We start from the raw sequence: 19,530 nt of genomic DNA on the forward strand, positions 1-19,530 counted from the left end.
ACCTATGGTTTGTTTAAACAAGCCATCATCATCATTTATTTGTATGGCACCTTTGCATAGTAAACCATGCTAAAGGCAGCTCACGTAGTCACTGTCAGTGAATTCATGGTTTGGAGTTTTCTTGTTTTAAACAAACCCATAGTAACATTAACCTCACTGTCAGTGTAGGCAGTAAGCCAAAATGGAAGCAAAAGCTGCCCAACTTTCTCCTTGCAGTTGCATGATATGTGAACTTGAGGCTTATCCAGCCTTCTAAACAATGGTTTAGCATGATATCATGTAGTTTAATGTGTCTGCCCAGTCACGTCTAATTTTAGTTATGCATAGGATTACAGTGTAGAATTTGAAATTCTTAATGCAAAAGCCATATGATGCCATGAAGCCAAGCTGGTTTAGGCTTGGTCAATGCCTGGTTGGGAGACTTCCTTGAAGTCCGTTAAGGAAAGGAAATGAATGAATAACATGTTCCTTCATTTTCTTCCATACATTGAACTGACCCTCATTTTCTGAACTCACTGAAAGTCCCTAGGAGCTTTGAGTCAAGGGTAACATTCTTTTTATTTTCTGGTTACAGAGCTGCATGCTTTTGGGAGGCAGAAAGACCACAGACATTCCACTTGAGGGTTATCTCCTAACTCCAATCCAGAGGATTTGCAAATACCCACTGCTCCTGAAGGTAACACAAAACAAAGCATTTGTACTGATTTGTAAGTTGCACATGTGGTTCCGACTTGCGTTTGTGGAACGTTAACACACTTGCAAGTTTGGGTGGAAGAAGACTAGTCCGTTGTGATGTGCTTGTATAATGCTTGCTTGGAGTTCTCAAGAAGACCAAAGGTGACCTTTGACCACCCAGAAGCTGCTGGACTACAATTCCTATCATTCTTGACCGTTGGCGATGAGGACAGGGGCTGATGGGAGCTGGAGTTCATCAACATCTGGAGAGCCACAGGTTCATTAACAGACAATGGATCTTACTGAGCGATCTTGACTTGTTTTATTAAATTTCACACGCGTTGTACCCTGGGACAGAAATGATCAGTGGTGAGGTGCAGCTCCTCTCAGCATGATCACACAGGAGCCTTATTTCTGTGATTCTTCCCTTTTTCCTTTATCCATGCCCAGGGCCAAATCACAATGAAGGTTATCTGCATCATGGAGGGAGGGGCTTCTGTTCCTCTTCCCTGCTTCTAAAGCACTGCCTGCAGCTGAGTGTATGAGCTGTAGTTTGATAATTGGCCAAGCGAGGAATCATCATTTGTGCAAAGCAGCAGAGCACTTGAACTCAGCTTCTGATCTGATTGAAATTAAAGGGCCCTTAAGGGTAATTTGAGTTGGTCAGCTGACACAACAGGACAATTTTTCCATGTAACGTCTTGTGCTCGAACCAGGACTCACTTGGTTCATTGATGTTTACTTCTGAATTGGATTTGATTGGGAAGTTATACTGTAAGTGGCCATTCTGAAAACACCTCTCAGTTGACGTAACTCTCAGCAGAAATCATTTTTGTAGCCTAAATTGCACCACTTTTGAGAAGAGACAAAGGCTTGTACTTTAAAACGCGGCAATAAAAAATGATATATATTTTTCTTTTAGGAACAGACATTCAAAGTATAGTTTCCTCATGTATGGTTAATTAGTATTATTTTTTAAAGAGGTCTATAAGGCCCCTGCAAGAACAACACAGAAAATGTAATAAATAGGCAACAGTGACTACACATAAGAATGAATATGATTGCTTACCTGGCTTCTGGCATAGAAGGGGGAAGTTGCTATTGTTTGTTTTTGTATTTCTTGTTATGCTCAGTTTCTGTGTGACTTCATACCATATGTGTATCATTGAAATCCAATACAGATTATTAAAATTAGGACAATTAGTATAGGTGGTAGGAATGCGGGAGAAATTCAGTTCATTTCAAATTTAAAAGTGAGTGCTGTATTTTTCGCTCCATTGGACGCACCGGACCATAGGACGCACCGGATCATAGGAGGGGGAGAACAGGGAAAAATTTTTTTTTCTTGTTCTCCCCCTCTAAAACAAGGTGCGTTCAAGGTACATTCACCAGAGCTTGTGGGGCTGGCGGTGGGGGAAGCGCTGCTTTCCCCCACCGCCAGCCTCAAAGATCCCTGAAGCCTTTGGAGCACAGCACCCCGCTGCCCTACAGAGGTTTGCGCGCAGCCGTCCCCAAGCTAGAGCAGCGGGACAGAGCCCTCCGTCTCGCTGTTCTGGCTTGGGAACAGCCTTGCTAGCTTCTGCAGGACAGCGGGATGAAGCACCCCGCTGCCCTGCAGAGGTTTGCGCGCAGCCGCCCCCAAGCTAGAGCAGCGAGACGGAGCGCTCCGCAGTGCTCCGTCTTCCTGTTCTGGCTTTGGGCTTAGCGGCGCAGCCTGCATTCGCTCTATAGGACGCACACACATTTCCCCTTAATTTTTGGAGGGGGAAATGTGCGTCCTATAGAACGAAAAATACGGTATGTCAAATTCACGGTTCCAAAGGTGTACTGGTTTACAAAATAGGTGTACAGAAACACATCTATCCTTCAAATTTTGCACTTATCCAAATTTTGTGATGCGGTTCTCCAACCAAATAATGTTTATAAAAATGAGGGGACAGTGTGCCATATTCTAGGCCAAATAACATAAAAAGTGCCTTATATAAGGAATATTTGTTTGCAAAAATGTGTCCATGGGTCAAAACTGCATACAAAATGTGTTTATTAGGAGAAATCTGCAGTAAAATTCTGTTGACAAGTTAGTACCAGGATACAGCCTTTCCCACTATGGTGAAATGTGATTTTTATTTAAAATTAAGCTGTTATTTTTAAATATGAGTATGTATAACTTAGATGCACTTTCTTTAAAAAAAATAAATGCACAAGAACCCACCTTAAGAAGAAATGAGCTCCTTTTGACAGCAGTTAGAGCATTGTCAGCTTTCAGATGCATAACCAGTGAAAAGCTTATGAGCTAGCAATATTGCATCAGTTTGTATTATCTCAAGTAGACTGGTCCTGCATGCAGAGGCTGTTTTATGGGAGTGATGTGGAGCCTCGGGGTGGGGGCCGCCAAATTTTGGCATTGCACGGGATGCCACTGAAATTTGAGACTCCAAGGTCTGTCACTGCTGGGTGGCGATAAGATACACGAGAGAAGTGTGCAAAATTGCCTTTTTGGATTTACACCTGGGCTTCTATGAATCTATGTTTCTTAACATTAATGAGTAGCAATACTTGAGTCGGGATTTTGCCCTATCTGTTCTGACGTAGCTAAGTCTAGGAGTCAGGCTGTGACAAATTTAGCTTTTCTTAAAATGCCGCGTCAGCTTTCACAACAAGTATGAAATAACCCCGCTCCGTGTATTTACATTGGCTCAAGGTTGGAGAGGAAGTTGAAGCCTGTCAGTCCCGTGGATTTGCATTGGGATTATGCGTGACACTCGGAGGACTTCTTAAACCTCTAGGATGGGCCAACAGGCCAGAGGAAATAGGGATTTGATAAATGTGGTTTGTATACATTCCTCTCCAAGGGCCTCTATAATGTTTATGCTTCCTTATATATCCACATTGGGTTGGGTTGCATAGTTGGCTTTCTGTTGCGTTTATGGGAGTGTCGAAACTGAAAGTTGAGCAAACAGGGAAAAAAGAGATTCTTAGTGCTGACCAGAGATGGGAGCCTGATTAGGTTGCAGAATTCTGAGGTAGGGAAGCGACCTGTGTTACTTGAGATTGCAGGTGTGGGGACCCCAAATCTACCACCTCAGGGGGAGAGATTCTAGGTCAGCACTGTTTCAGCTATGTTATTTTTCCATTTGCAGAGAATTCTTTGGCATGGAGGAAAGCACTGAAAAGATGTGATCTCCCGTAATCTATTCTGCTACCGCTTTCTGTTGTATGTGTAGACTAGGCTAGAGCTATGAGTTGGGATATTAAACCCCAAAGGATTCGATTCCTCCATCTTGCAAAGGAAATAAAGAAGATTATTTTCAGGGCCTTATATACACAGGCAACATTTTCCTTATTTGTTCAGCCAAGGTCATAACCACCAGTTCTGTCACAGGTAAACTCCTCCCTCCAAGAGAACCAGAGTTTTCCAAACCTGGATTCAGTTTTAGGCTAGAAGCCCTTCAGGACTTAATCTGAGCAAAGCCTTAGAACTTATTTTCCATACTTATGATTCAGGGTTTTTGTTTGAGAATAAAAAGGAGTGTTCCTGAGCACAAGCAGAGTGACATTACTTATTGTTGAGTTATCATATCCAGCTTTCTCAAGGGTTTCAGGGTCAGGTGACCTAAATTTGCTAAGGCCTGGTTTGCATTCAGTGCTAAGCCATACCATGACAAAATATGGACTAGCATGAGAGTGCATCAGAGAATCAAAGCCACAGCTGCTTTGCTCCAGATAAACCACAAACTGTGGGGAAGGGGCCCTAGCTCAATGGTAGAGCATCTACATTGCCTGCATCCCACTCCCAGTCCCTGGGATCTCCAAGCAGGGCTGGGACTGCTCTCTGTCTCAAACACTGAAAATCCCTTTCCAGTCAGTGTAGATGATATTAAGCTAGATGGAGCAATAGTCTAACTTTGTACAGTGGTACCTCGGGTTACATACGCTTCAGGTTACAGACTCCGCTAACCCAGAAACATGACCTCTGGTTAAGAACTTTGCTTCAGGATGAGAACAGAAATTGTGTGGCGGTGGTGCGGCAGCAGCGGGAGGCCCCATTAGCTAAAGTGGTGCTTCAGGTTAAGAACAGTTTCAGGTTAAGAACGGACCTCCGGAACGAATTAAGTACGTAACCAGAGGTACCACTGTATAAGGCATCTTGCTATGTAGTCAAGATTTCAGCAGTTTACTGGCATAAGTGTTAATCCAGCCCTGGTCCCTTCTACACTGTGCTAATGCATAGTGGAAATTGAAGCCCAAGCACCAAATGAACTGTTTCCCTTTAGAAAGGGCAACTTCCATGAGCTCAGGTGGCTGGTGGTTGTAGTGGTGCAGTGATCATGTGTTAATCATATCCTTAGGGTGGGAATTAAATGCACTTACCTCTGTTCTCTTGCCCCCTAACATTATTGGCATATGTAGGTCACAGCAGCACACCCTCAGATTGATGACTTCGTGGTGTGGGGATTATGGATGCTTGCTGTAATTTTTGACCCTTGCACCCAGGACTTTGCAGGTATCTGGCTACAGTTCAAGCCGGCATTGTTTTGGTTTCCATGCCTTGCAGCAATGTGAGCCACTTGAAAGCCACATTTGATAATTATAGGCTGCATCCTTGGTTGGGAGATTCCTGTGCTTCTGAGAAAGGATAACCTGGAGGCAGGAGCTGAGCTGCCAGACTCCAAATCCACTTGAAAGGTAATGCAAAACAGCATGGTGCTTTGCAAGCCTTAATGATGGTAGGTGTCAGAAATTTGAAATGGAAAGCAGTGCCTATAAGAAGTGTGATGGAAATCTGACAAGGTGCCCTTTATTTCCCCTTCGGGATTGTTAAAAGAGGATAGTGCTAATTAGCTGGAGGTTAAGGTGCTAAAATATTTCCCAACTCAAGATTTATGGTGAAGTCTGTGTGTGAGCTCACAGCCCTATAGGTAAATTAAAATCTGCCTCTTCTTCATTCTTAAAAATCAATTTTCAGCCTAAAATAACACTGGCTTATTGTTGAAAATAGCTTAACTGGGAGAGCAATATTTTTATGTATGCAGAAGCTGACAGGTTTCATTCCTTCCTTCTTCAAGGATGAAAGCTGATGATGGGAAAGACCTCTGCTTGCAGGCCAATCTACGGAATATACAGTGGTATCTCGGGTTAAGTACTTAATTCGTTCCGGAGGTCCGTTCTTAACCTGAAACTGTTCTTAACCTGAAGCACCACTTTAGCTAATGGGGCCTCCCGCTGCTGCTGTGCAATTTCTGTTCTCATCCTGAAGCAAAGTTCTTAACCCTAGGTATTATTTCTGTGTTAGCGGAGTCTGTAAACTGAAGCGTATGTAACCCGAGGTACCACTGCGTTGTCTGTCCTTCACTGCATTGTCTGTCCTTCCTTCCTTCCTTCCTTTAAAGTGTGTTTAAATTGGCTGCATTTACTTTGAAGCAATTATGGGACCCTAATTTGAAACTTGTTGCCTCCCATTTTAGGAGACATGGACTGCGGTGGTACAGGAGAAGCAGGGCTTCTACTGTGTCATCACATCTGAGGAGCATAATGTGACCTCTTCAGGCTAGAGACGTGCTGGCATTCTAGGCCATAGCTGTCAACCTTCCCTTTTTTTGCGGGAAATCCCCTTATTCCAGCGCCGTTTCCCGCTGCTATCCCAGATTGTTAGATATCCCGTAGACTGTCCCCGGGACAGGTGAGGCTGCTGATCCCTTATTTTCAAATCTGAAATTTGATAGCTATGTTCTAGGCTCCTTTAGGTGCAGGAACTGGTTTTGGGCCAGTTTAGGAATGTCAACAGCAGCACCATTTTCCAGTTGGCTTTTGACGTGGGGCCACGCAGGGCAAAGCTGGATGAGTCTGCCCAACTTGCAAAGCTCCCTGGGAGATAGCTGTTCCTACAGTGAATCTTTAGAGCAGGGGTGGCTAATTTAAGCAGTCTCTATGAAGCAGGGTCTGGTGATTCAGCCTGAAAATGGGGAGAAATAGTTTTCACATGATTCCAGCCGAAGGCATCATCTGGTTTATCACAAGGAAACATGACCAATTAGGAGCTCACAACACCATGTACCAGTATTGTTGAAATAGTAATGAAGCAATGCAAAAGATAAATATAAAAAAGTTATCCAAAGCATGGGAAGAAACACAAATCATATTCATTGGCTATCATTGCTCTCTGTTTATTAACATCTGAAGCTGCCTTATCTGGAGTCTTGACCATTTGTTCATCTAGCTCAGCTTGACAGGGGCTCTCTAATAGCATCTCTCACCTGTGCTACCTGATATCCTTTTAACTGCAGAGACCATGGCGTGAACCCCAGACTTTGTGTATGCAAAGCATGTATTTTATCACTGAATTACAGGCTCTTATCTAGGATTTGTTTGGCTATGCTCTGCTTGGATTTATTTCCAGAATCTGCATTCTGCTGCCGGACTCATTAAATTCGCTGTTAAAAAATCCCATTGCACTCATGAGGACGACAGGAAACGGGATTGATTGGTGCAATCTCTTGCCTGCTATTAGTCCTAGGTTTTCCATAAATCTGTTCTGCAAGAACAAACTGTGTTTCATCATGCAGAGTAAAAAAGTCAAGAGTTAACATTCTGTTGTATAAAGTATCTCACAGGCTTTCCTCGAAGGGAGTGTTCCGAAAATTCAAGAGGTGGAGCAAGGGAATACTTTTATGTGGATTGTTGTAATTTTCATCAGCAAAAGTATGTGCCTTGCTCCCTGTTTTAAGTATACAAACGAAGATGTTTAATCTGGTGTGGAGGATAATGAAGTGGGCGGTGGCAGGGCGGTGAGACGAAAACAAGACCAGTTTCTGTACAACAACATCCTTTCTTCGAGGAAACACTGGAGCTGGGTTTGGTTTCAAGATGTTGTTTTGTAAAGATGCTCTGTTCTTTCCATCCTCTGTATTCTGCTGTGTGCTCATTTCTATTCTCCTGGCGTGACCAAGAAAAGGCCTCTTTGCACTTTGAATCTGCCCTGTCAGGAATTCCACCTGAGCATTGCTTTGTACCTGGGATGGTGCAGATCAGGTTTGGACCTAGGTACATTTCAGCCTATGTTTGTGTGTGCATACTTCAGTTGCACCTTAAACCCTTGGGCTAGCAGCTTGTCACTCTGGGCTTAATGGGCTTAATGTTTACACACCCACTCCTGCCCACTGGCCTGCTTTCTCATCTTGCCTTTCCCTCCTATCTCATAACCACACACCAGTTTTGCTAGGCCATCATCTCCATACCATTTTCCTTGCTCGTTTCATATAATACTGACCTTGGCCTGACTATAAAATTGGACATTTGCAGGACTGAAATTGATTTGGGTAGAATCCATCTGAATATGCATGCATACCTATAATTTCTTAGGTTGTTTGCATCAAATGATGCAGATACTTGTTTGCAGTACCTCCTCTCTCAAGTATGTAGTTATGTGCACCCTTAGTCTCGGAGCAATGAGAGGGTTTGGACTCTTAAGCAGTCTTTTTATTGGCACAACCCAGTATGCAGGTCTAAAATCACAGGATATCAAAGCCCTTTAATCTACCCCAAGCTTACTGTTCTCCTTCCAAAGAGGTCCTGTTCACCTTCCAGTGCTGTTGTTTTTAAAAACAGCTCCTGTAAGACACAGTTGAACAGATTACAGTGGTACCTTGGTTCTCAAACTAAATCCGCTCTGGAAGTCCGTTCCAAAACCAAAGCGTTCCAAAACCAAGGTGCGCTTTCCCATAGAAAGCAATGCAAAATAGATTAATTTTTTCCCTTTCCTGCACTGATGATAGTCATTGTTTGGGTGGGGGGCTTTTATCCATTTCTGCAGTCACACAATCGATCGATCAGTAGCTGAACTGGATTCCACACAGTCAGAAAAACAAATTAACCCAAAAAGCCTCAAAAACAGAAACGCAAAATAAATAGCAAAAACAAAAGCGCCAAACTTAATCCGTTCTCGAAGTCCATTTGACTTCTGAAATGTTTGAAAACCAAGGCGCAGCTTCTGATTGGTGCAGGTGACCCAGAAACAATAGCTGACAGTCGCATTAGACGTTCGGCTTCTGAAAAATGTTCGAAAACCGGAACACTTACTTACCGGTTTTTGGCATTTGGGAACCAAGGTGTTTGAGAACCAAGGTACCACTGTACAAGATTGAATCTCACATGATTAAAAGTACACACTCACAGCACAACTGTGTTTATCAGCCCCAACAGAAATCTCTATCCCTGTTCAAACCTCCAAAGTTTAAATTACGAAGAAGTCAAAACTAAAGTTCAGTAGCATACCTTAGGCTTCTTCTTTCCTGGTGCTCACAGACACTTTAAAATTCTCAACCCAAAGCCATTCTAAGCTTCACCCTCAGAAAACCTAAACATTTGTGTTGCAGTGAATCTTAAAACATTCCTAATCCTCCTTCAGAAAGCTATCAGGGCACCTCTTAAAAATTAGCAAAACAGTCTCGCCTTTAGCACTAAAAGAAAACAAAAGCAATTTAAAAAATAGTGTAGAAAAACTATCTAAATAATTCTTGAAAACCAATAAACATTTCTTAGTCTTATCATCCTTAGCAGGCAAAGAAAACAAATAATAAAACCAAAACAGTGATACAGCAACCAGTATATTAATCTCGAACCAGATCCAGAAATTAAGCCTTTCTAATGTACTTGGGTGTTTTTCTTTTTGGTCTTTTCTTAGGTTGTGGATCAGGGCCTCCAGATTCAGGGTTCAGTTCTGTAGCAATCTTCGTGACTGCACAGAAAACTTCAATGTGCCTCTCCAAAGAGATTGAGCAAAGCTCCCGGTCATTCTGTCGCTCTGTGTTCCTGCCCTGGAACTGAGTTCTGGGCTAGTCCACTACACCCCCTGACTCAAACTGCAAATCAGAGTTGCTGAACCATTCATGCTGGCAGCAAGAAATGTCCCTCTGTGCTTTAAATGAGAATTCTGGATCACAACTAGGATTGTCTTGATGGTCTTGCTCTCATTTTGAAAAGACATCTAGCCATATGCTGCAGTGAATGAATGATTATACTATACTGTACTGTACTGTACTGTACTGTACTACACCAAAATGTTTAAATTGTCCTCTCCTACCATACTTGTGGGACACGGGTGGCACTGTGGGTTAAACCACAGAGCCTAGGACTTGCCAATCAGAAGGTCGGTGGTTGGAATCCCCGCGACGGGGTGAGCTCCCGTTGCTCGGTCCCTGCTCCTGCCAACCTAGCAGTTCGAAAGCACGTCAAAGTGCAAGTAGATAAATAGGTACCGCTCCGGCGGGAAGGTAAACGGTGTTTCCGTGTGCTGCTCTGGTTTGCCAGAAGCAGCTTAGTCATGCTGGCCACATGACCCGGAAGCTGTACGCCGGCTCCCTCGGCCAATAAAGCGAGATGAGCGCCGCAACCCCAGAGTCAGTCACGACTGGACCGATTGGTCAGGGGTCCCTTTACCTTTAACTTACCATACTTGTGTGGTGCGCCACACCTTTTGATAACCACTGCTTGAAATGTGTGATTGAGCAGTAAGGCAAACTTTGCAAGATTTTAGCTGCTGTGTGAAATTTCCCCCTGAAATGGTTATCATAGAAACTAGCTTCCAGGAGCCTTCAGGTTTCACTTTGTAAAAATTACATTGCTGCAGAATCAGTGGATTCTGACCAGACATGATAAAAGAGGGCGCTCTTGTTTTCACTGAAGAAGCAGAGAGCATTCCTAACATCTAATCAAAAGTACCCTTTACCTTTTTAATGCAGTCCTTCGTTTGTGTTTTGTTGTTGTTGTTGTTGTTTATTTCTTTCCATTATCAAAACTACAATGTGCTTATAGGAGGGGGGGAAGGGCATTAGGTTTTTAATTTTCCTGTTTTAAGCATTAAGAGGAAGAATATAATTAGAGGCTCATTAGACAGTGGTTGTTGGGTTGTTGTTTTTTACCACTTTGCTCACCTGGTTATGTAAGCACTTCTAGGTTACTGGCATGAACAGTGGGTTTCTCAGGTGAAGTAGAAGGACCTAGTGCAGGATGCATGTTGACTCAGGGCAAACAAAACATGTCATCTGTGCTGTTAAGGCAGCAGGATAGTCACATGCCAAGTGTGACACATCTGTACTGTTGATGGATTGTGATACCTTTTCCATGCCCTGGCAGTCGTAGCTTGGCTTCACCCTGCATGGCCTCACAATCTCTTGTTCATTTTCTGTTTTAAAGTGCTAGCAAAATTTAGCTGCGTTTTAAAAGCGGGGGGTGGGGAGCTTTATCTGACTCTTGTCAGCTCTTTCCCAGAACCTAAAAAATTGGTTCAGGCAGTTTCGCATGCCTATTCCAGGTCGTTGTTTTGCAGCCTGCAAAGGTTTAAGAATAATCATGTGATACATGTTCAAGAAGAGTTTCTCCTGATCCAGACAAGGAGAGCTCGTTGTAAGCAACTTGCTTTGATGGTATCTGGGAGCCAACTGAAACCTTCAGTGCCTTAAGCACCAACATTGGGTGGTCCAGTCCCCACTTACTGAAATACCACAGTTGTGTGTGCATGTGTCTTTTCTGCAGAGTCCACACACCTAAAGGTATCTACAATACATGAGGGTTGGGGAGCCTTTGGCTCTCCAGATATTTTTGGATTCCAGCTCCCGCCAGCCCCAGCCAGCATGTGGTTAGTGGTCACTGATTATGGGAATTGTTGGCCAGCAACACATGGAGGGCTGCAGGTTCCCCGCCTCTGAAATAAACCTTCACACCCATCACAAAGACATGCTTTTTGGTAGCAATAAGAGCAACACTAATGGTCTGCTTGACAAAGGTCTGTTATAGAAGCTTATAGAATCAGAGTAGCAAAATGAAACAAGCAAAACCTGTATATGCAGTCATCACCATGCGTTTTGTTGACAGAATTAGCCGTTTCTTGGGACAGGGGTTGATAATCTTGACTCACAAAGAATGTAGATTCCTTTTCTCTCTTCTTCTTTTGTTTACTTATGCTCGGAAAATACACCAGCCTGGTTACAGATCTGGTGTTGCATTTCCAGCTGCATTGAAACTCACTCCATTTAAGCTGCCTCTCTGGAAACGTGGAAGGAGGCAGCTGTGTGGCGGTTTTGCCATTGGGTCACAGAGCTAAAAGCTATCAGAGCTAAATATAAGAAGCAAAGAGGAGTATTGGAAGAATGTGAAACATTCCAGACAGGCTAAAAATGTCATATTTTAAACACCCTATTATGTACCAGGAGGAAACGAACAAGTTTAGTAAGGCTTTATTGAAAGGATCTTTTATCCAAATGGGGTTGGCTGTAAAATGTTATTGGTCTGAAAAAGATGATTAATTTTAAGTAGACACGGGCTACGCTCCTTGCCAAACCCAGGTCATTGTTGATTACCATCTGTTTCCAGAGTCTTTCCAGAATTGCTTTTCATAGCAAACCTAACCTAGTTTCTCTGCTCTGGTCTGAACCACACAAATTGTAGTCTTATTCTGGGGTTTGGAACCATTGGGAACATGCAGGACTAGCCACCAACACTGCCACATGGGCCAGGCTTGTGGTCCAGCCAGTATATGACTGATGTCAATAGTTTGGCATCACCTCTCTAGCCATGTATACCTGCAGCTTAGAATAACACTTCACACACCTGATAAACTGAACTCTAGTCTATGAAAACTAATACATAATGAATGTATTGGTCTTCAAGCTGATGCAAGACAATTGTTTTTGAGAGTGAGTTTGGATGAATGGTGGGAAATAAGACTAGGGTGCAAGAACCTGATGTGTTCACTGGCAGGCCTTAAAGCAGAGTGTCCTGTTCTCCCTGGGCTTCTGAAAAAACAGTGGACCCGCCAGCAACAACTCTAGCCGCCTGAGAAACAGTTTCTGTCCAAATTCGATTTCGGTTTTAAACGCAGTGTAAGGAGTCTCTATGGGAGTATATTGTATTTAAAAATGGGGTATCAGAGTTTTTAGGGGACTAACCAGGTTGGGATAGCTGGCTTGTTGGTTTTTGAATGTCTTATTATTTTAATGTTGTACTTAATCTTGTTTTTAAGTTGTATTTTAATCAATTGTTTTTATACCTGGTGTTAGCTGCCCTGAGCTTGGTCTTGGCTGGGGAGGGCGGGGTATAAATAAATGTATTATTATTATTATTATTATTATTATTATTAATTATTATTATTTCAATTTCTTTGTTCTGTATGGGACAATGACAATAAAGATATCGTATCGTATCATCTCGTATCGTCATAGTACAGCAACAAAAGCAGTACCCAAGGCTGGTTCAAGGGCAGAGTCTAAGTCAGCAGAGTCACAACAAAGTGTCATGCAAGAGGCACAATGGGAGCAGCCCATGGTCAACCGTGGTCAGGTTTGGCACAGGCAGGACTTCCATTCCCAAGCAGAGCAGAGAGCTGGTACATAGATATTGTTCCTGCAGCTCTTCCAGCCCAGCCTTGGGGTTTTTTGTCTGGAGCTGCTGGAATCATCCCCAAACCTCTGCGGACTCCTATCAGCTCCCTTTTCTACAGAGGTCTCATTGAAAAGAAGGTCTTACTCCTAAGGAGACCTTTCATATAGTTGGACACGTCTCTCGATTGGTTGGGTTTCCATCTGGCGTTTTAAGGTGCCATCTTTCCCTCAGGCTTGGGACCCATTCAGCCTTAATGTCAGAGGCTGAGCTCACTCTGGGACCCTCGTCACAGGATCCTGGCTCCTTTCCCCCAGATGGAGCCTGACCTAGGTCTTGATGTAAGGCCTCCTGGTCCTCCTCTGTTGAGGACTCACCTGGCTAAGACATGACACAGTGCTGGACCTCCACATTGCTGGTGCCTGGGGCTGAAGGGAGAGTCCAACACCTGAGAGCCCACAGGTTTCCCATCCCTGCCCTAAAGGTATCACTTCCAGGATTATAAGCATTTCAGCCCTCCAAGAAGAGACATTTACAAGTTGGAGGGTCTTTTCTTGCAGTGCTTTGACATCATTTGACAGTCTTGAGCCTAATAGTATATTCAGTAAAGCATGAGACTCATAATCTAAGGTGTGTGGGTTCGAGCCCCAATTTGGGCAAAAGATTCCTACATTGCAGTGGGTTGGACTAGATGACCCTCATGGTCCCTTCCAACTCTACAGTTCTATGATTCCACATTTCTAATATCTTCCTTTGAAAGCATCAGGAGTGGGAAATCGGTGGTCCTCTAGGAATTGCTGGATTGCAGCTCCCATCATCCCTGACTAAGGGTCGGGCTGTCTGAGGCTGATGGGAGATGGAGTCCAACAGCAAATGCAGGGCTACAGATTTCCCATCCCTGAATGTGTACATAACTTTGCTTCAGCACGTTCCTTGAGGTTGCTTCAACACCACAGTTGCATTTCCCAGCTCCATAATATCACCCAAGGCTATCTTGTGCTGTTAGAAGTTGATTTCTTTCTCCCCCTCTTCTTTCTTTCTAGGAGCTCGCCAAGAGGACACCCAGTAAACATGCAGATTATCAGGCAGTGCAGAACGCATTACAGGCAATGAAAGCAGTCTGCACCAATATCAATGAGACCAAGAGGCAGATGGAGAAGCTGGAAGCCCTTGAGCAGCTGCAGTCTCACATTGAAGGATGGGAGGTACGATGGCTGGAGGAACAATGAGCCTGCAATCTCGCCCTCTAGCTGTTTTGGGACTACAACTCCCATCATCCCTAGCTAACAGGACCAGTGGTCAGGGATGATGGGAATTGTAGTCCCAAAACAGCTGGAGGGCCAAGTTTGGCCATCACTGCTTTACATGCTTGTGTGCATGAGTAAATCCCATTGAACACTATGGGACTTACATCCAAGTGCATATTCATAGTTTTGGCTGCTTGACATGGTGGCAGGTTTTTGCAAATAGTACATTCTGTTTTTTGAAATGTCATGTATGGATTTTGCCATCATTGGTCTTAAGTGATGTATAGTAAGATTAAAATTACACTAGAAAGTTTTTAAGGAGAGCTGTTTTCTTAAATATTTTTTTTCTAAAAGTACAGCATTCCATACAAATTATGACAGGCAACAATTACCATTGCACTAAAATGTACTATTCATAAGATAGTAATAAAAGTAGAAAATGAAGATTATTCATCAATTGGAAAATATTAATTCTATCTGAGTATGTATTTCAGAACCATTCTAGGTAAAGAAAAAAAAGTAAAACCATTATATCAACCATTATATAATATAATGATATAACCATTATACCAGTGATATAACCAATTATATCAGAACCGTTATATCAAGCACCAAACAGGGCAAACAAACCAAATCCCTGTAGAAAACTATATACACTATCTCTAAAACGAATTCTAAAGTTAAATTTAATAATCTTAAAATTATCTTTATTTTACATAAACATTCATTTATTTTTGGAATATATATATGTGTTGTGTGTGTGTGCTTTGCTAAAATCAACTACTTTCAAATGCAGGGGATCTTTTTTATGTGGTCAACAGAATCACCTAGGGTTCAGCGTTAAAAGAGATAAAGAACAGGCACTTAGATGATTCTTTGTATGGAAAAAGGATGAAACTGGGGTGCATGCTATTGGCCTGGGGTTCTGTTTGCATAAGGCAACCTCTGCCAACCTGGTGCCTTCCAGGTGTTTTGGACAACAACTCCCATCAGCCCCAGCTAGCACATGGTGAAAGCTGGTATAAGTAAGTGCACTGATGGGATGGTAAAGGAAAATAAAGACCTTTCCAATTTGCAAAAGAATGTTCCCTGCCTGATTGCCTAGAGATGCTTCACCACAGGAGACCAAATGATTGGCTATTTATAAGCTTGACAAAGAGGGAAATTTAGCAGAGATGCCTCTTGTGATAAAAGCTAGTAATCAGGGGTGCAGCCTTTAATTGAAATTCAATTAAAAGCCTTCTTTATAAGCTCGAAAATGCATCCCTAATTAAACAGACGTGATTTTTAAAAGTGTTGCATGGCTTTTAGAAGCATTGGTAAATGCCAATTTAGGAGTGGCATTCTCTTCTTCTTTCGAGGGGGAAATTTCTCTAGTTCAAGGATGGACAACCAGATGTTGTTGGATAACAACCCCCATCATTCCTAACTACTCCATCACGCTGTCTGGGGCTGTTGAGAGTTGAAGTCCAACAGCACCTCGAGGCTCACAGATTTTTCTTCCCCGCTCTCATTCTAAGACAGAGCCTGCCACAATCTATGCATGTAACATCTAAAAACAAATATTCCCCTCCCTGAAAGTGATTGCTTTAACCATATACAAATTGATGCATACATATTTAAAAATATGATTAATGAAAATGTATTTGATCAGTAGTACAGTATTTCTTTGATCAGCCCAGCTAGTAAGGGATTCTGCAACCGCTCGGCGGATATGGAAGTTGGACATCTGTAGCAGAGGCTGTTAGTGGAAGTCGAGACTTTAGGGAGAGAAGAGTACGTCTTTTATTCTACTATATGGTGCAGTGATTGCTAAATGACTTCATGGATGTATTGGTGCCGGGAGAACAGTGGGCCTGACAGTTAAATTATCCAGCCTGATGGTTGCCAGCTGACGATTCCTCCGCTGAAGCCATCTTTCAAGAGGTCATGTAAACTTCCTCATATTCAGACTATTGGGCGTACTCCACAATTGCCGTTGTTGTTTTGTTTTAAGGCCTGCTCATTTTTCCCTTCAAAGATGTTCTTGGCATCCAACTTGAGCCACTTGAACAGCCCAAGATATCCAGCTGTGTGTGTGTTTTTGGATAGCCAGCTCGGCAAACAAAGCTCGGAGGCCATGTTTAGTGCAGCGAGACTCCAGGCTCAGTTGTAATACCATTCTGGACTTGATATGACTTGGGGCTTTTGAGGGGGGTGGGTGGTAAGTTGTGCTGGAAGTCTGAAACCTCAGTTGCCATTTTGCCAGGACATCCATGGGAGGTGGTGTTTTATTAAACAAAACCATGATCAGGCTTGATTTTGTAGGGTTGAAATGTGCCACAGTGAGCATTCTGGGAACGAAAACTGTTTCTGATATGTTTATTGGTGTTATTTTACAAAAAAAAGAGCTGTCCACTGTAATTCATTCTATTACTTGGAGAGTTCAAAAGGTAAAATCAGCATTTGTCACCATTAAACAAAATCATCAGAATGTACATATAAGTTTGCCTCTATTAGGAGTTTATCTTGGGTCGATGTAGTTTTGAAATTGTTGTAACCTGCAGGTGACCTAGGAATATATAGGCAAAGGCCCTCCAAATGTTGTGTTTGCATAATAGTCTGATTGCTTTTCAAAATACTTTAAAAGGTCTGCAAAACAGGTTGCAAAGATGTGTAGATATGTGTGTTGCCCTGGGAGTTAATCATAGTAATTAAATTGTTCCTACTCCTTTGCCTTCTCTCTAATCATCTCGTCTTTTTGCCTCACTTCGAACATGATCAGGTGCTAGCACAGCCTTCCCCAAGCTGGTGCCCTCCAGATGTTTTGAACTACAGCTCTTGTCATTCCCAGTAGGAGAAACAGAAACAGAAAATTATTTACTGATGTGGAAAAGACCACAGAGATATCAGCAGCCAACCTCTCTGGGAGGCTGTCACTACCAAAGAGCCCTCCTCTTTAACATTAGCTTAATCATTAATATTTAGGCTTTTATCCTCCTCAGAGTAACCCCCTGAAATAAATGTAGCCCAATTAGTGATGTCCATTAATTTAAACGAGTCTGTTCTGAGCAGAACTAACATTGGATACAACCCTTGAGCATTAATATTAACATGGTGATCTACAACAGGCATAGGCAAACTCCAGCCCTCCAGATGTTTTGGAACTACAGTTACCATCATCCCTAGGTAACAGGACCAGTGGTCAGGGATGATGGGAATTGTAGTCTCAAAACATCTGGAGGGCTGGAGTTTGCCTATGCCTTATCTACAAGGATGAGAAATAGTTAGGCAGTTTGCTACAAGCATACATGTTGGGAGCCAGTGTGGTATAGTGGTTAGAGTGTCGGACTAGGACCTGGGAGATCAGGGTCCAAATCCCCACTCTGCTCTGAAGCTCACTGGGTGTCAGGGACCGCACTGAGGTGGAATGGTGGGAGTCTCCCCCTCCCCTTGATCGGGATCCTGAATCTTCCCAGGAACAGGAGGACAGTATAGATTTGGAGCAGTGGTTTGCAGAGGGACATAGTTCAGAAGGCGGAAACTAGGAAATACTGGATGGGGAACAGCTAGGAGGAGAAGCACTGGGAGAGAGAGAGAGTTAACAGATTCACTGTCTCTGGAAAGCATTCATCCGCTCAGCCCAAGGTCAAAAAGAGCTGATAAGGTGGCAGCACAGAAAGCACATGGTTACGAGCTCAGGTTACAACATGTGGTAGTGACGTGGGTGACCAAGGAGGAAGTGGGTGGAACCCTTAATTGGGAGCACCGTCATTCCTAGGAAATGGATTCTTTGTTCTCTTGCTGTGATCCTTAAAGTTTCTAACTGGTAAGAAGACCCCTTTTCCTTTGTTCTGCTTATCTACTGCCAAAGGGGGGGGGGGGAGGAAGCTGATTCCCTGAAGCCTAACACTGAGTGACCTTGAGCCAGTCACTGACTCTCAGCCTAACCTACTTCACAGGTTTGTCGTGGGGATCAAAAGGGGGGGGGGGGCATAATAATAATGTATGTCACCTTGAGCTCCTTAGAGCAGAATATGGGATATAAAGAATATGGGATATAAATGCAGTATATATATATCAGCAAGAGCACTCATTTAGAGTTAGAGGGAGGTATTTGTGGCACAGTGGCTTTGAGGCTGAATTGTGAACTAGGAAGCACCCAGTTTAAATCTCCTTTCTGCCATGAAGTAGTTTTAGACGAGCTACTATTTCTTAGCTAAGGGTTTTTGAGATGATGTATATATAGCACACAGCACTCTAAAGTTCTATATAAATGATGGTTATTATTACTTCTCTTATTAGATTTGTTGAATTGTCTATACTTTGTCCTCCCATTACCATTCTGCTGCTGAAAGTGTGAAACTGATTCAAATGTGGGTGCAGTGAAAATGGAAAGGAAGCTATTCTGCTGACAGTGTGTGTTTCACAATTCCCCAATGGTTCTCTTTTTTATTCTTCCCAGAAAGACATCAGTAGGTCAAATTATCTCATTCACTTCCTTAGTCTGGTATGAACAGCAGATAAGGAAGTCACTGTTAGCATCTCCCTCCCTTCTCAATCACACCACAAAGCAAGAAATATACATACAAGCACACAAACAACACATTTCTCTCTTGTGAAATGTGTTCGCCAGGTGATTTGCTGGGTGTTAGTCACTGCAGCTTGGAGGATTACCTGTGTGTTTCTGCCCTTGGGAAAGCATAGCAAATGTACAAAAAAACCCCAGCTCTTTCATTGGATCTGGTAAAATTTTCATTCCAGTAGTTTGGAGTAGTCATGGAAACTTTGCATCCGTTTTTCACTTATGCCTATTGACTGCATTTGCATGAAAAAGCAAACCATGGTTTGCTGTTGCATGCGTGAGCAACCTCAAGCTCCTGGGCTCCTGCCTCCTCTTCTCCCACACGTGCAGGGAGATTCAAAGCTTCCTTTCCTTTCCTTGTTAGTGTTAAACCATAGTTTGCTTCTGGATCTAAATGTGTCAAACCATGGTTTGCAAAAGCCACAGTTTATCCAAATATTAAGATAATAATCAGGACCTTCACATTTGTGGAACTCTCTGCCCTGGGAGGTCCAACTTGCCTCCTTTTTTGTTGGTTTTCTGTTACCTTTTAAATATTTGATTTTGTTTCGGCAAACCTTTGGCCTGATGACAGTGATTTCCCCCCCTTGCTCCCTCAAAAAATGTCTTTTGTCGTTTAAAGCAAGAGCAACAGCAGCAGTATAATTTTGCTTCTGTTGTTTTTGTTGGAAT

At 42.9% G+C, this 19,530-nt stretch overlaps 1 protein-coding gene across 2 annotated transcripts in view; it reads left to right on the forward strand.

Annotated features, from left to right (window-relative positions):
• PREX1 (phosphatidylinositol-3,4,5-trisphosphate dependent Rac exchange factor 1) overlaps window positions 1–19,530 on the forward strand; it is a 227,813-nt gene that overhangs the window by 112,624 nt on the left and 95,659 nt on the right. For both annotated transcript variants that reach the window (XM_081010985.1, XM_081010984.1), the window contains exons 5-6: window positions 575–676; window positions 14,091–14,252. In XM_081010985.1, the coding sequence (XP_080867111.1) occupies window positions 575–676; window positions 14,091–14,252 (264 nt within the window). The remainder of the gene's footprint in view (window positions 1–574; window positions 677–14,090; window positions 14,253–19,530) is intronic.

This window comes from Podarcis pityusensis (genome assembly GCF_964106645.2).
Source record: "Podarcis pityusensis genome assembly, chromosome: 6".
NCBI classification, from domain to species: domain Eukaryota; kingdom Metazoa; phylum Chordata; class Lepidosauria; order Squamata; family Lacertidae; genus Podarcis; species Podarcis pityusensis.